We start from the raw sequence: 24518 nt of genomic DNA on the forward strand, positions 1-24518 counted from the left end.
TTCCCAGTCTATACCTTTAATGGTTAATATGAGAAATTTACAGTAAATTATGCCTGCTAGTTGCCACGATAGCCGAGCGGTTAGAGGCTAGACCCGCAAAGCTAAGATGTATTGCAGTACTAGGCTATATTCCCAGTCTATATTATTATTATTATTATTATTTATTTATTTGTTACATGGGCATAGCCCTATACAAAGGAGTTGCTACAAAAAACAAAAAACAGTACATATACAAAAAACAAAAAGAAAAACTTGTACATCTTACATAGCAAACAAAAAAAAAAAAAAAAACAATACCAGTGTTATAATTTAAGTAATAATTAATAGAAATCAAAATCTCTTGCGATAAATGAGTTATTAAATATTCATATAAATCAATAATTCATATTATTAGTTAAACACTGTATTATTCATTTAGAATAAATGCCCTCAGTTTTAACACATTTTCCACATAACAGTATAATTTCTTTATATTTTCAGCGCTGATATTATGAAATAATATTGGAAAATTAAATTGATCAACTTCTTGTAAAAAACCTAAATATTTTAAACGAAATTGTAAATATATTGGGCAATTTAACAAAATATGGGACAAATCTTCAAATTGGGCGGTGTTACACAAAGTGCACTTTTCATTTGGATTTAATGTATATGTAATTTTACCAATACTAATCTTCAATACATATTTAGAGGACAAACGCAACTGAGAGAGCAATCGTATAAATTTAAAAGAAATAGGAAAATTCAAATAATTCTGTGGCTCCTGATCATTAAAAACTAACGCAGAATAGATTAAACTGAAATTGGAGCTGTGCAATTTGCAAAGGTCAGATTCTTTAAGCGACTTTTTATAGCTAACTAAAAACTGTTTCAACTGCTTCTTCAAACTGGAAATATTGTCATTGAATAAAATATCTGATAGATTTAAAGAAGGAAACAAGAAATTTAATTGTGAAACCCAGTTATACTTGGTATTTACTGCATTACGACTTAATTCCAACAGCTTTAGAAAACACAGCAACGGGTATCTGTCGGGCGACATAGCTTTTAATTTATAAATCCAGTTACCAGCAAACTTGAGAAGAAGATAACTAATGTGTACCACACCAAATTCCAAACGCACGGCAAAGTTGGGCGTACAACGCGGTAATCCAAGCAAACGCTTGTAAAAATTTAGACTACATGCATCCAACGTGTTGCTGTACCTGAGCCCCCATATATCCCAGTCTATACCTTTAATGGTTAATATGAGAAATTTTGCAGTAAAGTATGTTTGCTAGGCGCCACGGTAGCCGAGCGGTTATAGGCTAGACCCGCAATGCTAAGATGTATTGCGGTACTAGTCTATATCCCCAGTCTATACCTTTAATGGTTAATATGAGAAATTTACAGTAAAGTATGTTTGCTACTAGCCTCCGTCCACGACACCTAATCGGTAGTTGGACGTTAAGCCCCGCCTTTACGATTACAAATTAGGCGATTACTTTACATTACAGGGAAAACATCGTAGCACAAGAGGTTGTAATCCTATATCGATTTCTAGACCGACAATATAGCACTGAGCATTCGATTTATTAATTTTTTTTTCACAGCAACCGGAAAGAGATCTTGGTGCGTGCCCACGATCTAAGCTGATCTTTCTGGCCAGAGCTTGGAGACAGAGGAGTGTTTGCAGAGCTCAGCTTTGGAAGAGAAACCTCCCTCTATTTTCGGGCTTAAATCAGCCAAGAGTGGCGACTAGAGTGGAAGTCATTGTAGAGATAATCCATGTCAGGAATTTTGTCCCAACAATAAGATGACTATCATATGTGAGAACTTGATCGCAAATATCATTTAAGAAAACACGGATACTGTGGTCCCCCAGCTGTGTACTAGCTTACCACATAAAGAAATCGTAAGATGCTGTGTACAGATACAACACATGGCAAGGCTACAAACACTACACGTACGGTCATAATGGCTGTTTTCATATACATCAACGCTAGCGTGACTGTATTTTGAGGCTGCAAGGATTTGTCTTGGGGAAACCATATCGGAAGTGAAGCATTGAAAATTAATCATCACTTGCTGATTAGAAGTGGCGCGTAAAAGTGTTGTACCCAAAAGCGTGATAACTTTTAAATGAGTTAAGGAAGATTTGATAAGTGGGAAGTCACCTGATGATGGAGGAAGATACGTATACTCCATATAACCTTGCCACATTCTGATACTCCTCAGACTTCCTAATTGAGGTTTTCCAGAAAAACTAAAAAAAAAAAAATCAAGTGGCACTACCGGAAGGCTGATTTTTGCCCCAAAGCTTATTGTCTGGTCCAATGGTGGTGGTACCTAATTCAGATATCAAATTAGAACTCCTTCCGTTTTTGAGTGATGTTGATCGTACTTCCTGCACAGACTGACAGACGCACGCACACAGAAACAAACAAATTTGTAAAAAAACAAATTATTTATTAATGTCAAAACTGATATTTCCTTTTGTGAAAACTGAAAATACAAAATAATTTGGCACGATCACAATACTTCCTGTTAACCAGGAAGAGGAAATCAACATTGACGAAAAAAATAAATCATTACAGTTTTTCATGGTGTACAAAACACAATGTGCTACATTCAACACTGTACATAAGAAATATAAAGAAAAATACAAAAATTCTTGAAAAAATAAATACAGATAAATCCGCTTTTCATAGATTCCTGCACAAATAGTTGGACGAAGATTTTCGTAAAGAGATTTTCCACCTCCTTTGAAACTCGATTTTTGGTTGATTTAGTTTTCTTATTTACAATAATGATTACAGCTGAGAAAAGGCGGAGTTGTTTCAGACCTGTAACAAAGTATAATACTTCTTAAGGTATCCGAAAAATAGCGCTGGAATATTCTCATTAAGCTCTTGTAACTAATCTATACTTAATCTCCTGGTACTTTAAGGGGGGGCCTCGGTCATTATAGTAAAAGTCAGTAGAGTAATGGTCTTCTTTTTTTAAGGCCGGACTTAAACGTCTAACAACCTAATTATAAGGGAGCGGAAGCTCGTACTTTCTATTAATATTTTTCCCAATGAACAAAAAAAATAAAATAGCTATAATTTTGAATTCAATCTGGGATTTCCCAGTCCGAACTGATTACATCATCGTCCGATTTTATATATTTACTTATTTCTTTAAGGCTTGACAACAGCTGAGGTTATTGGCGCCCGGAGATTTTTTCAGTGCACAGCCGGCCTTCGGACAGTGTTCTCTTGTTACAGATAACACTGTTACATTACAATAACAGTGAGCTGTAAGAAGCTTCTATGAAAGAAAAAATCTAAGGGCTAGCAGCTGGATTCGAACCTGGGATCTCTGTGTTGGAATCCAACATAGCCGTTTATATTGTTTCTATTTCCCAAGCGTGAGTAAGAGAGCATGAAAACACAATCTGGTAGTAGTAAAAAAACAGGGATGGTTTGAATAGCTGAGTGGTTAGCGAATACTGGATTCCAATGCGGAGATCGTGGGTTCGAATCCAGCTGCTGGAACCTAGATTTTTTTTTTTCTCTTTCTAGGAGCTTCTTACAGCTCACTGTCACAGTGTTGTCTGTAACGACTCCCTGTTTCTCGTACAAGAGTACTTAAAATTTTAACTCTCCTTACTGAACATATCTTACTCTCAGTAAAGAGTTTGTTAAACCCCCCCCCCCCCCGTACTTTACACTGAACTGGAAAAATCCATTCAGATATCAGAGATAGGACCGAACTTTTTACTAAGATACTTAAAAGATGACCTTAACTAACCTACTTTAACCAGAATGCCTTTAATCTAGTTTTTAAAGGTGTTATAAGTAAAGTTTATAGATCTGCAAGTGCACCCTAAATATGCTTAGTTTAAAGAGAATCGCCACAGCATTATGGAGGAAATGTTAAACAAGTGAAAAAGTCCATTTTGTTAAAGTATTTCCGGTTGAGGACTTGATCGCGTAGTATTTATAAAGTTTCAGCTTCCTGTAAAGTTTCATTCTGGAGCTAGACATAATACATGCCCAAAACATTTTTTAAAAAAAACCCTCTTTTGGACTCCAAAACTTCTCAATATGCATATTTCCGGTAAAACATTAACTTAGAACATTTGACCCGTTCTTAGTACTTCCTCTTTACCAGTGAACAAAAAAGGAAAAGCTAAAAAAAAAAAACTTACTACAACCGGTTGACTTGGAGGTCTCGGCAGTGCCGGATTATGTCGTCCGGGAATGTCGGATTTGGAGTAAGTGCTCGGTTCGGGCTGATGATGCTTCATTGATATACCTCTCTTTGACATTGCTGCCAACTGCGTTTCAGAACAAAAAAAAAAAAAAATTACAAAGTTGTATTTTAAAATTTTCTAATATTTGGACATGTTTAATAATAAATCCACTTTCGTCTAAACATAAATTTTAAATGCTCACAAATTTTAGCCTCAATAAAGCATTAAATATTTTATGCAACTTGGTACCAAATCAAGTACACACTTGCAGATCATTGGTAATTGTTATATGAAACATTTTACCTCGAAAATTCGATGCCTTATTTCTGTGAGGCATTGTAAGGTTCCCTCTTAAGTTCTTTCTACGTAAACATTGCATTATAATCATGGTTATTCTCCAGCATGGTAACAAGTTTATGGTAAGCTAAACATCTTAGCACAACCTTCCACTGAACATTGCTAATTCTACCTGATTCCCGGTTATCAGTCATTTCCTCTGTTTACTGCAACTATAACTATTACGTCTTCAATTGGACCATTCAATCGGATTGCTAGATAATAACCTAATCAACATACAATGAACAGGAAACCTACACCTGCTCCCCACTCCGCCTTTATCATCCAATCCCTTGACAAATTCTTTCTCATTATTATCTCTAGCAAAATTTAATTATTGAGGTTTTTTACGTAGTCGCCAAGATAACCGAGCGGTTAGAGGCTAGACCCGCAATGCTAAGATGTAACGCGACTAGGCTATATTCCCAGTCTATACCTTTAATGGTTAATATGAGAAATTTACAGTAAAGTATGTTTGCTAGTCGCCACGGTAGCCGAGCGGTTAGAGGCTAGACCCGCAATGCTAAGATGTATTGCGGTACTAGGCTATATTCCCAGTCGATACCTTTAATGGTTAATATGAGAAATTTTGCAGTATGTTTGCTAGTCGCCTCCGTCCACGATACCTAATTTGGTGTCATACTACTGTGACATACTTCGCTCTAATGTTCTTCTTCCGAACAGGTTACTTTTCCAACGCCATCTTAATATCAGCTTTGCTAGAATTCCAAATTTAAAGAGAATAGGGAAAGCGGAAGTACGAGTGTTCCAAATTAGGTTTCTTAAAATTATTCCCAACTGCAGAGGCATAAACCAAATCACTTTTAATTATTTAGTAATCTGTTAGGAAATTTTAGCTACTTTTAAAGAACCGAACATTTAATAAAACTAGATTCTAACATACCTTTTTGGAAGCAACCACTCTTAGTACAGATCGTTCCGGTTGAATATGTTTAATTATATGTTTTCTATTAACATTTAACGAAGCAGTATGACCAACATTACAAGTTAATAATATAAATAATAACAGTGTTGCCGTTAACAGTGGCAGGGATAACCGCATTGTCACCTTCTTACGATAACTGCGTAATAAACTATAACTGTACACGAGATGAAGTACTGTACTAGAATGTGTGTTTGTACGTATGTTTGATTTGTCGGTCCGTATGTGTGTTAAAGCAAGTCGCTGTTACTCCCCACTGCCGTTATTTGGCTGTTAGTCTAACCCCCACTCTCCTGTAGGGGAATGGTTACTTTCTCTTCTTCTTTTTTGGGATACATGGGTTACATTGGCTCCTGAATTTTAATCGAGCAAATTTTCAGTATTTCACAGGAAATACGTTACGTTTCAAAGTCCTCTGAATACGAAAAGTGTTTGTGGGCTCTTCCGGTTAGCTCATTGCCTTCAAGTGTGCAAGGGCTTATCCCTTTTTATCCCCTTTTAATTTAATGGATGAAGAGTTCTGCATTACAGAAATATGGATGGCACTTTACAAGGAAGCCCGATCATTCTGCTTGCCCAGAAGCGCCCTTAATAAGAATTTCCCGAGTAAACGTTGGGAGCGGAAGTTAAGTATCACCACTTGAGTTGCCAACATAATCTTCCCCTTCCAGGATATTCTGAAGGATATTCCTTCAGATTTAAAAAAAAAAAAAAAAAAATTGTAAGGTGGCATATACTGCCAAAAATCAGCTTCTGCCATTGTCTCTAATTTAGTGTGTATGACGCTGGGTTATTGAATAAATATATATATTTTTTTTTCTGGGGCGGGTGTTTGTTTAGTGGTCAAGAGCGTGGCTTTTTAAGTGGGGATCTGTAGATCAAATCCCGCGTTTGACTACTTTTTATTTGTTAGAAAATTATTTTTAGTAAGAGCTTCCGCCCCCCCGTCCAAGACACCTCATTGGTAGCAGGACGTCAAGCCCCGCCTGAAGAAATAGGCGATTACTTCACTTATACGAGTATACTTTTTTCTTGCCAAGTTACACAAAATTTCTCTTATTTGAGTAAAGTAAGTGGAAGTAATGAATACAAAAGACAAATATTTATTGTAATCTCAATGAAAGTGGAAAGTAGAATGAGTTAACGCTCACCTTTAAGTGTCGTTTTCGAAAACTAGAGAAATATTTTGTTTTTGAAATACTAGTTTTGCCAAGGTGGTGTTTCGAACTCTAAGAATCATAGTTTGAATATGTCGTTTGAGGTTTTTTTTTATTCCATTTTAGTCTGTTTCTCTTACTAAGATAAGAAATTAAATTTAGATATATTTCCGCTAAGATTTACTGCAATCAGCGTAATTAAAATTTATAAATGCTGATCATTTTGATTAGAGTATTTTTCCCCAATAGATTATCAGTTTTTAATTTTATTAATAGTAGTCGATAAGCGAAGATATAAAGAACAACAGTGGTCGATTTCGTTCTGCGTATTTCGAAATTTATCATACAGTTACCCTAATCTCTTTTTCTAATCTAGCCAAAGTATTATTTGTTAAAGATAATAACGAAAATTTAATACAACGATAAATATGCATAGATTCGTATTCACTCCGGAATTGGCACCATTGATGCTTTCCGTGGATGTAGAACTTTGATCCCGCTGATAACTGTAATGGTATTCTATAATACCACTTAGGCGCCACGGTAGACGAGCGATTAGAGGCTAGACCGGCAATGCTAAGATGTATTGCGGTACTAGGCTATATTCCCCGGTCTATACCTTTAATGGTTAATATGAGAAATTTACAAGTAAAGTATATATGTCAGTCGCCTCCGTCCACGACACCTAATTCGGTAGTTGGAGGTAAAGCCCGTCTTAAAAAATAGGCAATTACTTTACTTTTTAGATTGTCTGGAACTGCCATTTACGTAATATTAATGAAAATTTCTTTCTTAAAGCTGCTTGCAGCTCACTTCCTGTGATGGTCCAGATTTGTTTGTCCCTGAGGCTGGCAGTGCACTGGATAAAACCTCCCGGAGCCAATGATCTCAGGTGTGGGAGGCACTTTTTTTTTCTTCTTTTTTTTTAAATTATATTATTCAAATTTTGGAATGGATGAAACCCAGGGTAATTTTTTTTGAAAAAATTTAAGGAGCGTCAACATCAGGTTATTGGCGCCCGGAGCTTTTTTCAGTGCACAGCTGACCACTGGACAGTGTTCTCTCGTTACCGGCAACGCTGTCCAACACCGGACAGTGGAGCTGTAAGAAGCTTTCTGGAACAGAAAATCTAAGGGCCAGCAGCTGGATTCCTACGCGGGCTCTAGTGCGCCAGCTAATGAACGAATCTCTTCTTTCTCTGTATTGGGGTAAAAGGGTAATGATTTTATCTAGGGGTAATAATTAGTTTTTACTTTTAATAATAATTCTAAAATTCGAAGTTAGCATGTGAGATTTAGAACCTGAAGAGTTGTTGTAAGAGGAAGATATATGTTTCCTCAAAATCTTCTGTAAGAGAAATTAAGAATATTAAGACGTACTTGATGATGCAATGTGCTAGTATCTAGTGGCGGCTGCAAGAACTAGTGGAGTGTAGCGCAGAGAAGTGCTATCTAGCGGCGCTACTGTTGAACTATCAATACTCCATCTTTACTTTAGTGCCTTCCCGTTAGATAGCGCTCAATGTCTTACTGGAACAAAATTATTAGTTATTTTTTTTTAAAATCGTAGTTTTCCTTCCATTTCTTGCTATACTGACTTGCTATGCTTTTCAGATTGGCGATTCTCTCTTCGTGGACCTGCCGCGTGTTCGACTGGACGGCGGTGCTCGTGCGTTTCGCCAACGCTGGGGCTACGATCTGGGACCGCCTCCACTGCTGGAAGAAGAAGAGGAAGCCGATATAGAGTGCGGCCCACAGACGACCGCTGCCGAACAACAGGAAACCACATCTCTTAGAGAACACCAGCCGCCATCTTCTCCAATAGGTCAGTCCAAGAATCTTTGTTTAATTTCTTTAACCAGCTGGCATAACCTTGTATATATATTACCTTCCTTTGATCTAATCAGCAGGTTTTAAGATTGTTTATTAACTATATGTTTCTTCACAGCCATTAAAATTTACATTCGTCGATGATGTAACTTTCGTTATTTTAGTTTTGTTCGAATTCTATTTTTAAGTAGGCATTAATCATGTAGGGAATTCTGCTGAATTTTCTTATTGCAGGCGATCTATTCTTAGAAAAATAACACATCTTTTATTCTAAAAAGCTCGAAGCTTGAATCATGGTCACTGATATTTTTTTTTATAGGTACACCCATTTTTATTAGTAGATAGTCTTAGAACCGTCGAGTTGTGCTTTCTGAACTAATCTTACGTTCCCGGAAGTCTGGCTTCAAAACGTCACAGTTCGAACTTCTAAAGCACATCCTCAGACTTCTATTATTAAGTTTCTCTCACCATCATAAGAGGAAGGAAGTACGTTTGTATTAACTTTAACATTAAAACTAAAAAAGTGCAATAAGTTCAAATTAGATATTTATTTTAGTATGTACTCGTACATGTATCATTAAGGCGATAAGTAGTTACGTCATCAATGTTTTGATCGAAATAAGTACCACTTTACTGAAATCGATTCTTCAGTTTGTTCGAAATTTTGATCAGAAACTATTTAATCAACAAAAAAACGGCTCCTCCAATATTCTTTAAACCCAACTTTTTTCCCCTCCCCCTTAAAATTGTCCCGGTAAATGGGGGGGGGGGGTGTGGCTCTAGTGGTCATGAAGCGTGGTTTTGTAAGTGGGAAATCCGCAGTACCTATTTATATATATATACGGTACGCCCCGCTAGAAAAAAAATAGGCGATTACAGTACAACTTCGATTAACCGGGCTGACCTCCGGCTATACCCACCCAGGAAAACTGAAATCCCGGTCAAACCGAATACACAGTATTACGTAGTAAATTTGTACCTATGAATGTACATATGAATATAAGTATGTATCTATTATACGGGTGCATAGGTAGACTCATCAGTAAGATGCCTACGTGAAATTACTGAGTAAATTAAAAAGCCGTTTCGTCCCAGAGATCAACTCCTATCTTAGAACCTTTTTTTGTTTCGGCGCCGATCCAGAGGTGTTCTTATGGATGACTCAACATGATCCTGGTTAATCCGAATCCTGGTTAACCGAGGGCCGGTTAATCGAGTGTTGCCCAGTATTTTGCTTTAACCCCTCAAGAATTTGATTAAGGACACCACTTGGCGAATGGTTTGTTGAGGTTTCCCTCTTTAAGAGCGATTGCAGTGTTTCAATTGCAGGAAATCGGGTGAGAATTTTTACTCAATGAAAGAAATATTATTCAACTTGTGGATTAATATTCATTTTTATATTTTAAAACTCTTAACAGAATTTAAACCGAACGCCTGGTAACCTGATCAGAGCTAAAACAGAATGTCCTCTTCTTTCAACCGGTGGGCCGTTCATTCGAACCGGATACACATTTAAATATTTTTAAATAAAACAAAATTGAATTAAAAGGAAAACACGTCCATAAAAATGTAAAAAAAAAAAAAACAGAAAAAAAACAAGAAAAACAGTATTTACGTCAATGTGTGGTGAGTTCCTGTTATATGGTGATGATTCATTTGCACATATGATGATAACATGTAGCATGTACGGTTGTTCAGGATGCTGTATCACTAACTGCAGACATATGTACTAACAAACATATAACCTGATACATATGAGAGTTTGGCTCTCTAGCGTGCAGTAACTAAACACAATGCGGTTGTTTTCAAATTGCGTTTTTTTTCCAAATAGAAAATTACGTAATAACTAAACAAATGTATTCAGAAATATGATACTTTCGTTTTGATAATTTTCTTTTTCACAATTTTAACAAATAAAAAGTTGCTGTACGTGAGCTGCGAACTGGGGATCTCCCATTTCTGAAAATCCTTCGTAAATGCTGGGACCAACGCGTAGCCCCAATCCAATTTGGGATTTCGTTTACGCATTGATTTTTTTTCCCCCTCCCATTAGTGTTATGTTGTTTGTGGCCGTCCTTTACACTTTTACACGTTTCTGGAATAGCCCTGATCTCGTTATGCTCAAATCTCTGATCCCACAACACTTCCTTCAAATCCACATCGCAGACTAAAAAGCGGCAGGTGGCCACGCTGACCATCTCAACACATATCGCCGATCTCCTAGGTTGGATGCTTGGGTAAGCTTGTCAACCTGGCGGAACTAACGGCTATCATCAATGGATAGCCGCGTCGTTTATTCTGCTCATGTCTCTCTGGGTGCCCAAGTATTTGCATATTACATTTACATGTTTCTGTTTGTTGCAGGCGATCTATTTTTTTTTTTTTTTTTTTTTGAAAAATAACATCTTTTATTCTACAAAGCTCTAAGCTTGAATCATGGGCACTGATTTTTCTTTATAGGGGCACCCATATTTGTAACGAGATAGCCTTAGAACCCTCGTGTTGTGCTTTCTGAACTAATCCAACAATCTCGGAAGTCTAACGTTAAAAAGGCATGTATATGTGTAATTTATTTGCACAATATCCTTATTTCTCATCTCTATTACTTTTTGAACATTGATTACAATTGCAAAGTAAATATACAAGTGTCAAACAATGTACTTAATATTTCTGAATTTAACAATCGATTAAATTTATACAGGCACATTACACTTTGTTGAATCACAAAAAAAAAAAAAAAATACAGCAACAACAAACTTGAAAATCGTCTCATTAAGAGTTACTTCCGGTTAAGAGATTTCAGCCGCTAGAGTCTCTGTGGCCGTAAGAGCAAGTCCTGTAGGTATCCATGCTGTATAGACTGGGCACACACGCACGCGCACAACTAAACATTAGTTATAACTAACTGTATCATAATCAGGAGATAGTACCGTTCTCTTACAATTGCATTCTCCAAATGGCAAACCGACAGACAAACCTTCAAACCAGATCTTACTAGAAATAGGAAAGCATCTTTCCGAAGAGTTAAAGCTCATGTTGTGAGTATAGGTCCTTAACAGTACACAACGCCGTGTACATCAACAAGTAATCTTGTTCGTACTGACATACTCTGAAGGTAATGTGCTGGACGGAGAGCTTTATGTACTTACTTTACATGGTCACAACATTTAATGTCCATAAAGGAAACGTAAGGAGATAAATAGCTGATCTATACCAGAGTGTAAGAACTGTGCAGTTCGGTTAGAGTTGTTGAAGGAGTAACTTTTATTGCACTTACTATTTACGAACAGATGTAGCTACTTAGCGATGCAGAGAATCGATTTATTATGAAAAACAAATCGACATAAGTGTCATATCGACAATATTCTTTCTTTCTTTCCTCTGGCTCTACGGTCCTCGAAGGACCTTGGCCTCCTCTAACACCTTTCCCCACTCCTCTCTTACTAAGGCAACTCTCCTCCATGTTCTCACTCCCAAACTCCGAACATCTTCCTTATGGGTTAGGTGGAGAGAAGCGGATTTGGTGGAGTTAGGACATTATGTGCTCATAAATAGTGGACATAGGACAAATATCCTGGGTACTGGCTTCATGATTAAGAATACAATTAAGCACGCTGTTATTAGTTACAAAGCTGTGAATGAACGAATCTGTTTAGTTAGACTCCGTGGAAGATTTTTCAATATCTCTTTGATCAGCGTTCATGCACCTACTGATGATAAATCTGATGACGAGAAAGATGCTTTCTTTGAAGTGTTAGATAATACTTACATCGACAATATTATAACGGCAAAATGTTACTATCTCCCTAGTTAAGAGAAAATTAGAAGAGCTGTTAAAAACAAAAAGATCTATTTAAGTTTCGAAGACTTGTAAAGTCGGTAAAGTTAGTTGCCTTATAAAACATTACAATACGAGTACAAGCTAAGATGTATTGCGGTACTAGGCTATATTCCCAGTCTATACCTTTAATGGTTAATACGAGAAATTTGCAGTAAAGTATGTTTGCTAGTCGCCACGAATAGCCGAGCGGTTATAGGCTAGACCCGCAAAGCTAAGATGTATTGCGGTACTAGGCTATATTCCCAATCTATACCTTTAATGGTTAATATGAGAATTTACAGTAAAGTACATTAGCTAGTCGCCACGATAGCCGAGCGGTTAGAGGCTAGACCCGCAAAGCTAAGATGTATTGCGGTACTAGGCTATATTCCCAGTCTACACCTTTAATGGTTAATATGAGAAATTTATAGAAAAGTATGTTTGCTAGTCGCCTCCGTCCACGACATCTAATTTGGTAATTGGACGTAAAGCCTGCCTGAAAAAATAGGCATTGCTTTACTAATAATTGTACTACATTGTTACTGCATCTCGCTACAGGAAGTGTTGCAATCGTGATGATTATCGCTTTTCGATGTTCATCGGAAGTATACGCTTGGAGGCTCCAAAAAACTAGAAAATTAATTTCAGAGGTGGTCTGTATGTCTGTCTGTTCGTGTCAACGGAACTCAAAAAATTATAAAAACTGCAAATAATTTGAATTTGATCTTATAAACGGCTCCAACTATTTTTATTTGGCATACACCAGAGAATGCCTCAATAAGGTTTTTGATCTTGTTAAGAAGTAAGAGTTTCCATATGTCTATCACGTGATCGAGAAGAACAGAATGTGGTCGGAGGAGGTCTTGCTACATACGGGCAGATACAGCATCCAGCATCCACTAAAATTATCATTTAAGATAATTGCACCAGAAAAGAAACAAAACAATAAATTTGCTTAATAACTCCCACAGTAAGCCCAACTAATAATCTAAATCTAATTACTGTTAACTGACGACTGACATTAGTTAACGCGAGCGTGAACTAGGAGTGTCCCGGCCAAGGAGGTAATAAAGCTGATGGTGATCTTGTCCTTCATTGTAAGACCCAAAGTGCGTGGGCGACACTTTTTCCAGGAGCAATGCCAGTCAAATCGTAGAGTAAAGCTCAGCCTATTGATGGCTTGACTAGCGGGATAATCTCTCTCTTTAATTCTATGACATGACTTCCGGTCCGCTCGTTATACTGAAATGGCACTTTAGAGGGCACCATCTACATCCGTCCAACCGACGGGATCTCTATTAATCGAATTTTCGTAGAAAAATGTTTGATTTATCTGAAGATAAACATGAGTACTAAGTGTTTATGTCTCCAACCTGGACTATACACACTGATTTTAATATTACTTTCATCATCCAAGACGCCCAAAACACGATACAGGGAACTCCACTTCAACCTGCAGTAACATGCCAATCCTCTAGCTCAAAATCTTACTTCTAGAACTCTTCCTTGGCACCCGAACAAGTCGCTTTAAAAGACAGTGGCCTCATGATCTCCCCTCAAGTGAAGAGAGTGACTAATAGCCTAATGTTTTTCTCCACTCTTTTACTTCTAACTGTTCACAGTTATCGTTCTTACTTATACCGCTAACGTGCTTATTATTGCACAAATATAAGCACATATTCTTCAAAGAAACGCACAAAGAACCGCTTTTATCCGGGCCGCTCTGGTCATTCTCAAAATGATTCAAGTAATAAAAAAAAGTAAAGTAATGCCTTTTTTTTACAGGCGAGCTTTACGTCCAACTACCAAATTTGATGTCGTGGACGGAGGCGACTAGCAAACGTAATTTACTGTAAATTTCCCACATTAACCAATAAAGGTATAGACTGGGAATACAGTCTATTCAATACATCTTAGCTTTGCGGGTCTAGTTTCTAACCGCTCGGCTACCGTGGCGACTAGCAAACATACCTTACTATAAATTTCTCATATTAACCATTAAAAGTATAGACTGGGAATATAGCCTTAGCTTATACACACATCTTAGCTTTGCGGGTCTAGCCTCTAACCGCTCGGCTACCGAGGCGCCTGATTATTTCCAATGAAAACTTGGAAGCAAAAATTTTGAACTCTTGGCAATTCACTTTTCTTATCCAATAAGAGAAAGTAAAAATACCATGTTAAAAGAAATTTTGTCAGTTAAATTGTCATTGCGGTAAGTCGTCTGAGTGTTCCTCTATTGTGAAGTTTCGTAGTAATGTCAGTTTCCCTCAGTTTACCCAGGATCACCTAGACGTTTGAAGACTCCCCCGAAGTATTAAGCCCCAAGGCATCTCCTTATCTAGAACGACACTAAGTTATGCAAGAGTGTCCCCACCCACTTGAGAGTCTAGCGAAGAGCTAAAACGCTGTGCTTTTATAACAAGCTCAGAGCTACTCCTACTGCTTTATTAGAATAAAGTAGAACTTAATTTCTTACACAGTGTGGAGAATGCATCCCACACTCCTCGGGTAGGAACTATTACAACAGTTTCTTGAAAGAAAGAGGAAAAAAAAGCCAAGAGTAACGCCTCCACCTCCAGCTACACCTACATGTTTTGTTTACCAGAGTGCGCCACTTCCTTCTCCTTAATATTATAATCTTAGAGAGTGTAATTTCATAACCATCTTAGTCCCAGAAGAACTAAGATCTATTTGAATAGGGTAATCTCTGGACGTTCTTGGGTGTCGCTTGTACTGAACAGAAATACTGTGAACGTCTTCATATACCAAATCTCTTCATGAGGATCCTGTCTCTGCAATCATTAAATAATAGGCCCTTTATTGCACTAAATTTACTGAAGCAATTTCAAATTTCAATCATAATTTTGTGCTAGGTTCGCAGAGCTGGATAATATCTTCGATTTCTGGCTGCCAGTGTGATTCTTAAGAAGTGGATGCCATTAAGTCCTGTTCTAGAGGCGAGTGTTGGTCTAGCTGGAGATCCCCAGTTCGAATCTCGTGTGAAGGTTCTTTTTATTTATTTATTTAAAAAAAAATGTTTTCAGTGAAATGTACGCTTCCACTTCCATCCGCGATACCTAATTGGTAGTTGGACGTTAAGTCCGCCTCATAAAGTGGGCGATTACTTTACTTTTTAAGCCCTGTTTTATTGTACCATTTCATTCCGTATTTTCTAGTTCCAACTCATGGATAATACAGTGGAATATAAAATGTTTAGTGGGCAGCAAGAACGTCATGAATCGTTTTCCAGTTCTAATTTTCCTGACAGTTTCCATTTTGATTTCCAATCAAAAATCACCAATTTTCTTTGAAATTTTGTCTGAAAAAATATTTATTTCAGTGGGGATACTGGATTTGACGTTGTATTTAATATTTTTTCTGATCAAATTCTATATTCAAGAAAATTTAATTACGTGAATCGCGGTAATAGAAAATCGATAGGATTTTCACATCTGATTTTACATTTGTAGTATTTAAAAAAAGTAAATAAATAATTAAAATAGTCTTAAGTAGCATATGATAGTTGAACATGTGTTTAATATGAAATAATTTGTATCAGCTGATCTAAATCAGAAATTCAGTTTTTTATTCTAATTATGTCATTTTAATGCAAACGAGAACCCATCATCTTAGGTTATTCATTAGTGTTTGGAGAAAAATTTAAATGATACAATTAATTTAAGATCATTATAGTGATTTAGAAGGCAACTTAACGTGCCTAACCTGCAGAACGACACTATGCTACCTTCCCTTTCTGGTTATCTTATGATCAGTCGACCTTGAGCAATCGTGGACCGGCACTACGGTCAATGAGCGCACCTCTGGTAGCTTCTTGGTCTTGTTTTTTACTTCAATCAAAGCTTTAATTAAATTTAAGAAATTATTATTTATGATGGTTTAAAGTCATCTTATTAGTTAGAAACCTTGTCTTTGTAGCAAAGCAACATTGTTGTTGTAGGCGCCACGGTAGCCGAGCGGTTATAGGCTAGACCCGCAATGCCGAGATGTATTGCGGGACTAGGCTATATTCCCCGGTCTATACCTTTAATGGTTAATATGAGAAATTCATAGTTAAGTATGTTTGCTAGGCGCCCCGGTAGCCGAGCGGTTAGAGGCTAGACCCGCAAAGCTAAGATGTATTGCGGTACTAGGCTATTTTCTCAGTCTATACCTTTATTGGTTAATGTGAGAAATTTATAGTTCAATCATTTTGTTTTAACCTCATAATTGATAGTGAAATTTCAGTACCATGAAGTTACAACAGTAAATTTGAAGATTTAAAATTTCTCTTACTAATGTATAAGTGTGCTAACTGTACATAAATTACATAATGATGAGACTATGTATATGTAGAGCACTTGGCATTCATTAGTGAGAAGTAGCAACAACGTTGGGTTCAATCAGTGCGGCAAAGAACAAATATGGTCATTCACACGCTACTTTCACTGAGTAAGGCGAGCCCACATCTACAGCAGTTTTATAACAATCATGTAATTATTACCATCGTGGGAGTTCACCTGGAGAACTTCACTTCATCCCCAGCTTACAGCTCTGAACTCATCAATTAAAAATTCTTTTAATAAGAATTTTTATGGAAGGAAAAAGCTTTTTGTAATTATGGACTTAGATTCTTCTTCTTAATTGCACTATGGTTCGTCACGTAGAAGCAGTAGTTACGAGATAATGTGTTACGACTTATTAGTGTATTTTATCTAAATAATCTTCTCTTAAGTAACAAAATAACGAAGTTGAACTTGATTTAGCTCTGATATGGGAGATGGTTTAGCCTCTCTTCTAAGAAAATCCAACTGGACTGCGGGAGCAAGCTAGGTATCTTATCACAAGTTCTTAGAACTGGTTCCTTGAGTCCTGACTCTTGAAAATATGGACTAATGATTTCCATGTTCCTGATTTCTTCCTGAATTGTACAAAGCATTTGAATGGTCTAAACAATGAACTTCACCTGCACTTATCACGGGAGATAGAAGAAGATTATCTTTGCCACTTAAAATTAGTGGCATCAAGAAAGCTTGTTATATAAGAATCAATGTGCCCAATATGCTTAGCTTGGTTATTGGTATCTTTGAAGTTGATTTAAGCCTTCTTGTAAATTTTGCGTATGCAATAAATAACCTCCCTGAGGCTGAATCATTTTGCGATTTGCATAGGGTGGACTACGAGTTGCAGAAAAGGTGATTGGGTTAGCCTTAGGTTAGAGCCAAGAACTCGGCGTAGGTTTTTTTTGGGTTGTTGGGTCAATGTGATGGACATTAAGACGGTTAGAGTGTGGCTCACCGAAGAAGGAAACCGATTCCTAGGTCTGTCTAAACAGGATAGAGGAGTGGGTGTTATCCCATAAAACGATGGTAAAGTAAAAAAAAAGTTAAAGTAATGCCAGTTTTTTTCAGGGAGACTTTACTTCCAACTACCAAACCAAATTAGGTGTCGTGGACGGAGGCGACTAGCAAACATACTTTACTGCAAAATTTCTCATATTAACCATTAAAGTTACAGACTGGGAATATAGCCTAGTACCGCAATACATCTTAGCTTGGCGGGTCTAGCCTCTAACCGCTCGGCTATCGTGGCGCTTACCCATTAAACTATGGTACTGATAGTAATGTTCACTACTAGCCAACGTTAAGTGGTATTCTTTTCTCAGTTTGTAGAAACGTTGGCCCTGAAAATAGGACTCCTTAGTTATTAATTTTATATATTAAATTAGTCAGCTGTGTGATATCTTATTTTCTATTTCTGTTTACACTCGTTCCTTTTCTAAGAAAAAAAGAAATAAACTTTCTCACCAGCAAATTCAACTAAACCTAGAAAATGACGTAACAGCTCTAATGGAATGCCGAACAGAGAACAATGACTCGTAATGAAGGATACAGAGGAAGAGAGTAATGAATACAATGAAAGGATAATATCCTATGGTCAAACTGGTGCAGACATCATGGCCGACTACTTCCGGTACAAAAAACAAACGGTTTCCGCCGCACCTTAGTATTGTCTTCAGAGGTTTTTCTTTATTTTTTCCTTTAAGTTAAAAAGGGAAATATTAAATTACCAGGATAGGAATGAATTATCTTTCCTCTTTAAACGAAAGATTTATTAATATTTCTTTTTTCTCTTTTGGCCACCTTGAGTTTCCTGCAGGAAAGATTTAACCATAAGCTGTTTTTAAAGTTTTGCACGTTTTTCCTTTAAGTCTTAAACTAAATTCAACTTAGGGCCTTATAGTTACAAAAAAAAATAAATAAATGAAAATAAAAAAAAATAATGGAAGTGGAAGTTAAGGTTAGATTTTAAGAATTTGGTTTAAGTTCGATTGCCCTTCAGGTTCAAGTTAAGGAAGAAGGCACACCCTAAAATCGAACTACAACCCTTTTCTGTCCAAAATCAGCCTACCGGAAGTGCCTGTCTACTAAAAGGATTTCTACGAATTTTCTGTAAATCTTCGAGGCGCCACGAATAGCCGAGCGGTTAGAGGCTAGACCCGCAAAACTAAGATGTATTGTGGTACTAGGCTACATTCCCATTCTATACCTTTAATGGTTAATATGAGAAATTTACAGTGAAGTATGTTTGCTAGTCACCACGGTAGCCGAGCGGTTATAGGCTAGACCCGCACAGCTAAGATGTATTGTGGTACTAGGCTACATTCCCATTCTATACCTTTAATGGTTAATATGAGAAATTTACAGTGAAGTATGTTTGCTAGTCACCACGGTAGCCGAGCGGTTATAGGCTAGACCCGCACAGCTAAGATGTATTGCGGTACTAGGCTATATTCCCAGTCTATACCTTTAATGGTTAATGTGAGAAATTTGCAGTAAAATATGTTTGCTAGTCGCTTCCGTCCACGATACCTAATTTGGTAGCTGGAAGTAAAGCCTGCCTGAAAAAAATAGGCGTTACGTTACTTTACTCTAAAACTTCGTACGCTCATTGGACACATATCTCTACAACTTTTATTGGAATTATTTTCTAAGGAAAACGCTCCTTAAGGTATTTCTGGGGGGGGGGGAGGTGAAGTTAAGTTCCTCTCTTAAGTGCCATTTAAGTATAATGTACGACTTCATTACCTGTCTGTAACAAAAATATCAATACGGAAGATTCCGAGTTTAAAGATTTTCGGTTTAGCGAAAGTGCCATTATATACTTCCGCAAAGTTTTAAAGGAAATTGAATTAGATACGTAAGCTGAGGCTAGAGAAAGACGTATGTTCGCAATCAATTTTTTAGCTGCTTTGGAATTTTCATTGGATCACATTTGTCACCCACCCACTCACTAAACGGTTACAATGGCCGTAAATTAGATTTTATAAATCAATGCGGGCCAAGAATGTCGGCAGCAAGTAGGAGCTGTAGTTCCTCATGCATTACATAGAAGAAGAAGAAAAAACAAGAAAAAAGAATTCTTGTCTTAGAAGAACTCAACCATAAATCAGCACTTAAAGTAGCCGGAAAACTTGTCTGCCCAAGTTTGCCTATCCTTTTTTGATTCTGCTTGTGACGGGCACATCTCTGGACATCAATCACTTTTCCAAACTATACGACTGTTTGTAACCAGCACGTACGGGGTAGTGGTGAGGAGCAACACGTGATAATGGCGTATTTCTGCCCGACAGGTAGCAAAAGGTCCTTTATCCAGCTTCCTCCTTTTTCGTCCTTTTCAAAAATCCTTCATCTAGATGGCGGTTTTCATCGGGTAACTCCAGGTCGGAAGGTGGTTTTCTTTAAAATTCGTGTACCAAATGCGATTTTTCGCCCTGAGGTTACCTTGGTAATGGTAAATATCAGACAGTTTTACACGCCCTCAGGCAATCCTCAAATCGAGCACATCCGGTAAAAACACACTTTAGATAATTCGACACCATCACAATACTTCTCACCTTTTATAGTGAGTGGACGTAGATAACCCTACAAAAGGTTCTCACATGATTCGTAAGAAAGTAATCACTTCCGCTCATGGACAGGAAGTGCCACAGTAATGAGTATGACACATTTGGAAGTCCCCCTCGTCTTCATTCTTTAATCACACAATGAAAAGATAGAGAGAAATCAATGTTTTTACTTTTCTTTTTTGATAACTTTCTGATTCTCAGATTTCCTGCTTCTGACTTCCGAATTATAACGTTACTCCTTCAATTGCATTATCGTGAATTTGTTAAAATAATTTGTAAAAATAAAAAAAATTGGGTGGAAACACTCACATGACTTTCTGTATCTGAAATTTACGTCATTAAATTCTCTTCAAAACTTGACGAATAGATTAAGAAAGATGATTGTGACTTTAACAAAGTAGATTTTTCGAGGTAAAGTGATGAGCCTAACTTACGTACGTCTGAATTCAAATTAAAACCTTTTGGAGACGGCCTTGTGAAATTAAAGAAAAATCTAAGTTGATATCCCGCGCAATCGCTCCTTCCGGTGGCTTGTACATTTTACTGAATTGATACGTTAGAGAATTCCTTGAAAGTGGATTGTTTCCAAATAAAAAATAATAGGTCTTAAAAGTGTAAAGTTTGAAGTTAGCAGCTTAAGCTCGCGATTTGTGTAAAACTGGAACCAAGGTGACTTTGAAGTTAGATAGGAAACAAGGAATTAGTCCAGTGAGGATGTAACTATGCTTCCTTAAAGGACACACGGTAGGTTCTGGAAATATCTTCACAGGATGGAATTACTGAACTTGGAATCTGTCAGGCAACGGTAGGAAACGGCCTGTTAGGCTGAATTGTCATCGCAAGGTTGCCATATGAGATATCCGGCGCTTCGCCCCCAGTAGAGATCCAATCGCAACGAAGGAGTGGTGAAAAGCTCGGCCAAGTTATGTAAGTAATTGGTGCTTCCTGTTGTTAGTTACTTTCAGGTCGTAGGGTGTTGCTGAACCAAGTATTAAGTTCGGACTTCCTTTTGACTATTTTGTACATTCTTTTTTCGGCTATCTTTTTCTATTTTTAACTCGTCAAAAATATTAAATATAAATTAGACAAAGTCGCAACCTCTTGTGGACAACATTTAACTGAATAAATCAATAAAGTAGAAGGTTTAAATAAATATATTCAGATAGATAAAGTTTGGTAGAATAAAGCCAGTTGCTTGCAATAAAAGATTTCAGGGCAACCTGATACACCACCATAAATTTCCTCTGATATCGTTTAAATTTCTTTCTGTTTGGTTCTGTCTGCTGGTTTTCGCAGAGGAACTGGCTATATATTGGATGGAGGCGGTCGTTTGAACAATAAAGGCAGAGCCGGCCTCCAGTATAGTAGCCGGTATAATAGCTGGAATTTAAATTAATTTTATCGAATAAGACAGTTCGATTTATATGTAGTAGAGGGTCTAATTTGATTTGAATAGATATTTGATCCCGTTTAGTTTACAATTCGAAGGACCTGGATCTGTGAGTATTTTCTTTTACAAATTTTGTGGGCGCATAACTTAGGAACTTATTAATAACTTAATGGGGCGCCACGGTAGCCGAGCGGTTAGAGGCTAGACCCGCAAAGCTAAGATGTATTGCGGTACTAGGCTATATTCCCAGTCTATAACTTTAAAGGTTAATACGAGAAATTTATAGTAAAGTATGTTTGCTAGTCGCCACGGTAGCCGAGCGGTTAGAGGCTAGACCCGCAAAGCTAAGATGTATTGCGGTACTAGGCTATATTCCCAGTAATGGTTCTTCAAAATAAGATACAGTTACCCCTGCCTAATGTGAATAATAATAAATGATTAGCTAGAATTCATTAATATATATGCTTACTTATTTCTGGAATTCCAGTAAGTCAGTGTTCAACTCCAGATATTTATTTTTAAGGAAATAAAATTTTTTTTTATTGACATTCTTCTATTATGATTTTTTTTTAATTAAAAAAAGTAATTATCAGATTTAATTTCATGGTTCCCAATCAAACTGCGCACAAGTTAATCATCAATATTTTATTAAAGGCTGGGTGGGTGGGGGGTAGTTTTAATTGAAATTAATAAATAAAATTTCCGACTATTAATAAATTTGGCAGTGATTTAATTGAATTTAAATTATTTATCGACACAGTTGGATCGATAAATTCTTATTCGAAGGAATGATTAGTAATTTTCATAAAATCTTTATGTCATTCTGGGGTCATTTAAGTTTAGATTTGCTTTTTCTATTGGTGCTCTGATAAGCGTTGTCTAAATCAGCTGATATTACGAGGGTCGTTTGAAAAGTCCGTGCAAAAATAAAAACTACTTAATTTTTTGGGGTAAACCTTTTTTATTTTTCAACATAGTCTCCTTTTAGGCTTATACACTTCGTCCAACCTGATGTGAAACGAGTTGGAACCCTATTTCCATTAATTTTGCGACCACAACTGCTGAGGTGTGAGCTGGTGCGTTGTCGTGATGGAAAAAGACTTTTTTTGTGGGCCAATCGTGGGCGTTTTTCTTGCAGCTCGGTTTTCAAACGGTCCAATAACGATGAATAATATGCACCTGTAATAGTTTTACCCTTTTCCAGATAGTCGATGAGGATTATTCCTTGCGAATCCCATAAGACAGTCGCCATAATCTTTCCGGCCGAAGGAACGGTCTTCGCCTTTTTTGGCGCAGATTCCCCCTTGGTAACCCATTGTTTACGAGTAGATTGTTCTGTGGTCTCAGGAGTGTAGTGATGTATCCATGTTTCATCCACAGTGACGAAACGACGCCTAAAGTCATGCGGATTCTTCTGGAACAGCTGCAAACCGTCCTTGCAACACTTCACACGATTTCGTTTTTGGTCAAGCGTGAGCAATCGCGGCACCCATCTTGCGGACAGCTTTGTCATGTCCAAATGTTGATGCAAAATATTATGTACCCGTTCATTCGAGATGCCCACAGCACTAGCAATCTCACGCACCTTCACTCTTCTGTCATCCATCACCATATCATGGATTTTATCAATGATTTCTGGAGTAGTAACCTCAACAGGGCGTCCAGAACGTTCAGCGTCACTTGTGCCCATATGGCCACTCCGAAAATTTTGAAACCACTTAAAAACTGTTCTAATCGAAGGTGCAGAGTCACCATAATGTTTATCAAGCTTCTCTTTAGTGTCCTGAGGCGTTTTGCCTTTCATAAAGTAGTGTTTAATCAACACACGAAATTCTTTTTCGTCCATTTTTTGAAAATCACTCGACTTCCTCGATTCAAACGAATGCCAAACACAAAGAAATAGACCGATCTGGCTGAAACTTGGTGTGTGTTCTTCCAAGAGATGCTACTAACTAAACATAACCTCGATACGCGCCAGTAGTGCTATCTCTCTGACTTTGCACGGACTTTTCAAACGACCCTCGTACCTCCCTCTCACTTAGTTTGTCTCTCTCTTGATTATATCTTTTTATTTATTTATTTATATACAACTGTTACAACCATTCGGTATACAGTGGGAGTTGCACGTACAATTACACTTGATCAATCTGAATAAACGAGACATAATAAGTATACAAAAAAATATAAAGAATAAAAATGAAAACAATCTCTTCTTTTTATTAGGTATAAAAATAAAACTATATATTGAAATAAACAAACCAAATTTTTTTTTTTTTTTTTTTTCGTTTTTTTGATAATAATTCGTAATATTACTCGTTGAAAATAAAAGCTCTTAACTTAAGTGCAGCTGAACAGTAACTGAAAATGTCGTTTACCTGTTGGGCATTTTTAATTGTGAGTAGGTGTGTAAGTTGAACACTTTTATCGCCATTCTGTGTATATTTGTCAACATACAGCTTCCTTAGAGCGCTATAAAGCGGACAATTGAACAGAAAGTGTCCTAAACTCTCTTCCTCCAGTGTATTACATATTATACAAATATCGTCTGCGTTCCAACAGTGTCTATTATGGTTATAATATAAACTAATTCTTTTTTCGTTAATCATTCTTAATTGACAAATTAGTGAAATTTTTACAAATGGTACACCGTTGAAAAGCAAATAGTCACTGGGCCTATTAATGTTTAATTTAATATTTTTAAATGTTCCGTTATAGGAGGAAGTTTGAACCCTATCCCGATCATCTTGCCTGATTGTTTCATTAAACTTTTCTATTAATTGCTGCCTGAATTGTTTAACTGTTTGTGGGCACTGTTCCATCCACAACCACTCACATCCCAAATCACCAAGAATATGCTTAATTTGGCTGACCCAATTATAATTTACATCGTTATTAACAGATGAGTCTAACTCCAC

The 24518-nt window shown here is 37.0% G+C and overlaps 1 protein-coding gene across 7 annotated transcripts in view; it reads left to right on the forward strand.

Annotated features, from left to right (window-relative positions):
* raskol (Ras GTPase-activating protein raskol) overlaps nucleotides 1-24518 on the forward strand; it is a 477784-nt gene that overhangs the window by 186504 nt on the left and 266762 nt on the right. For all 7 annotated transcript variants that reach the window (XM_074114203.1, XM_074113733.1, XM_074113779.1 and 4 more), the window contains one exon: nucleotides 8269-8479. In XM_074114203.1, the coding sequence (XP_073970304.1) occupies nucleotides 8269-8479 (211 nt within the window). The remainder of the gene's footprint in view (nucleotides 1-8268; nucleotides 8480-24518) is intronic.

Source organism: Rhodnius prolixus, unplaced genomic scaffold (genome assembly GCF_049639745.1).
Source record: "Rhodnius prolixus isolate KJV_2025 unplaced genomic scaffold, Rpr scaffold_1, whole genome shotgun sequence".
Classification (NCBI taxonomy): Eukaryota; Metazoa; Arthropoda; class Insecta; order Hemiptera; family Reduviidae; genus Rhodnius; species Rhodnius prolixus.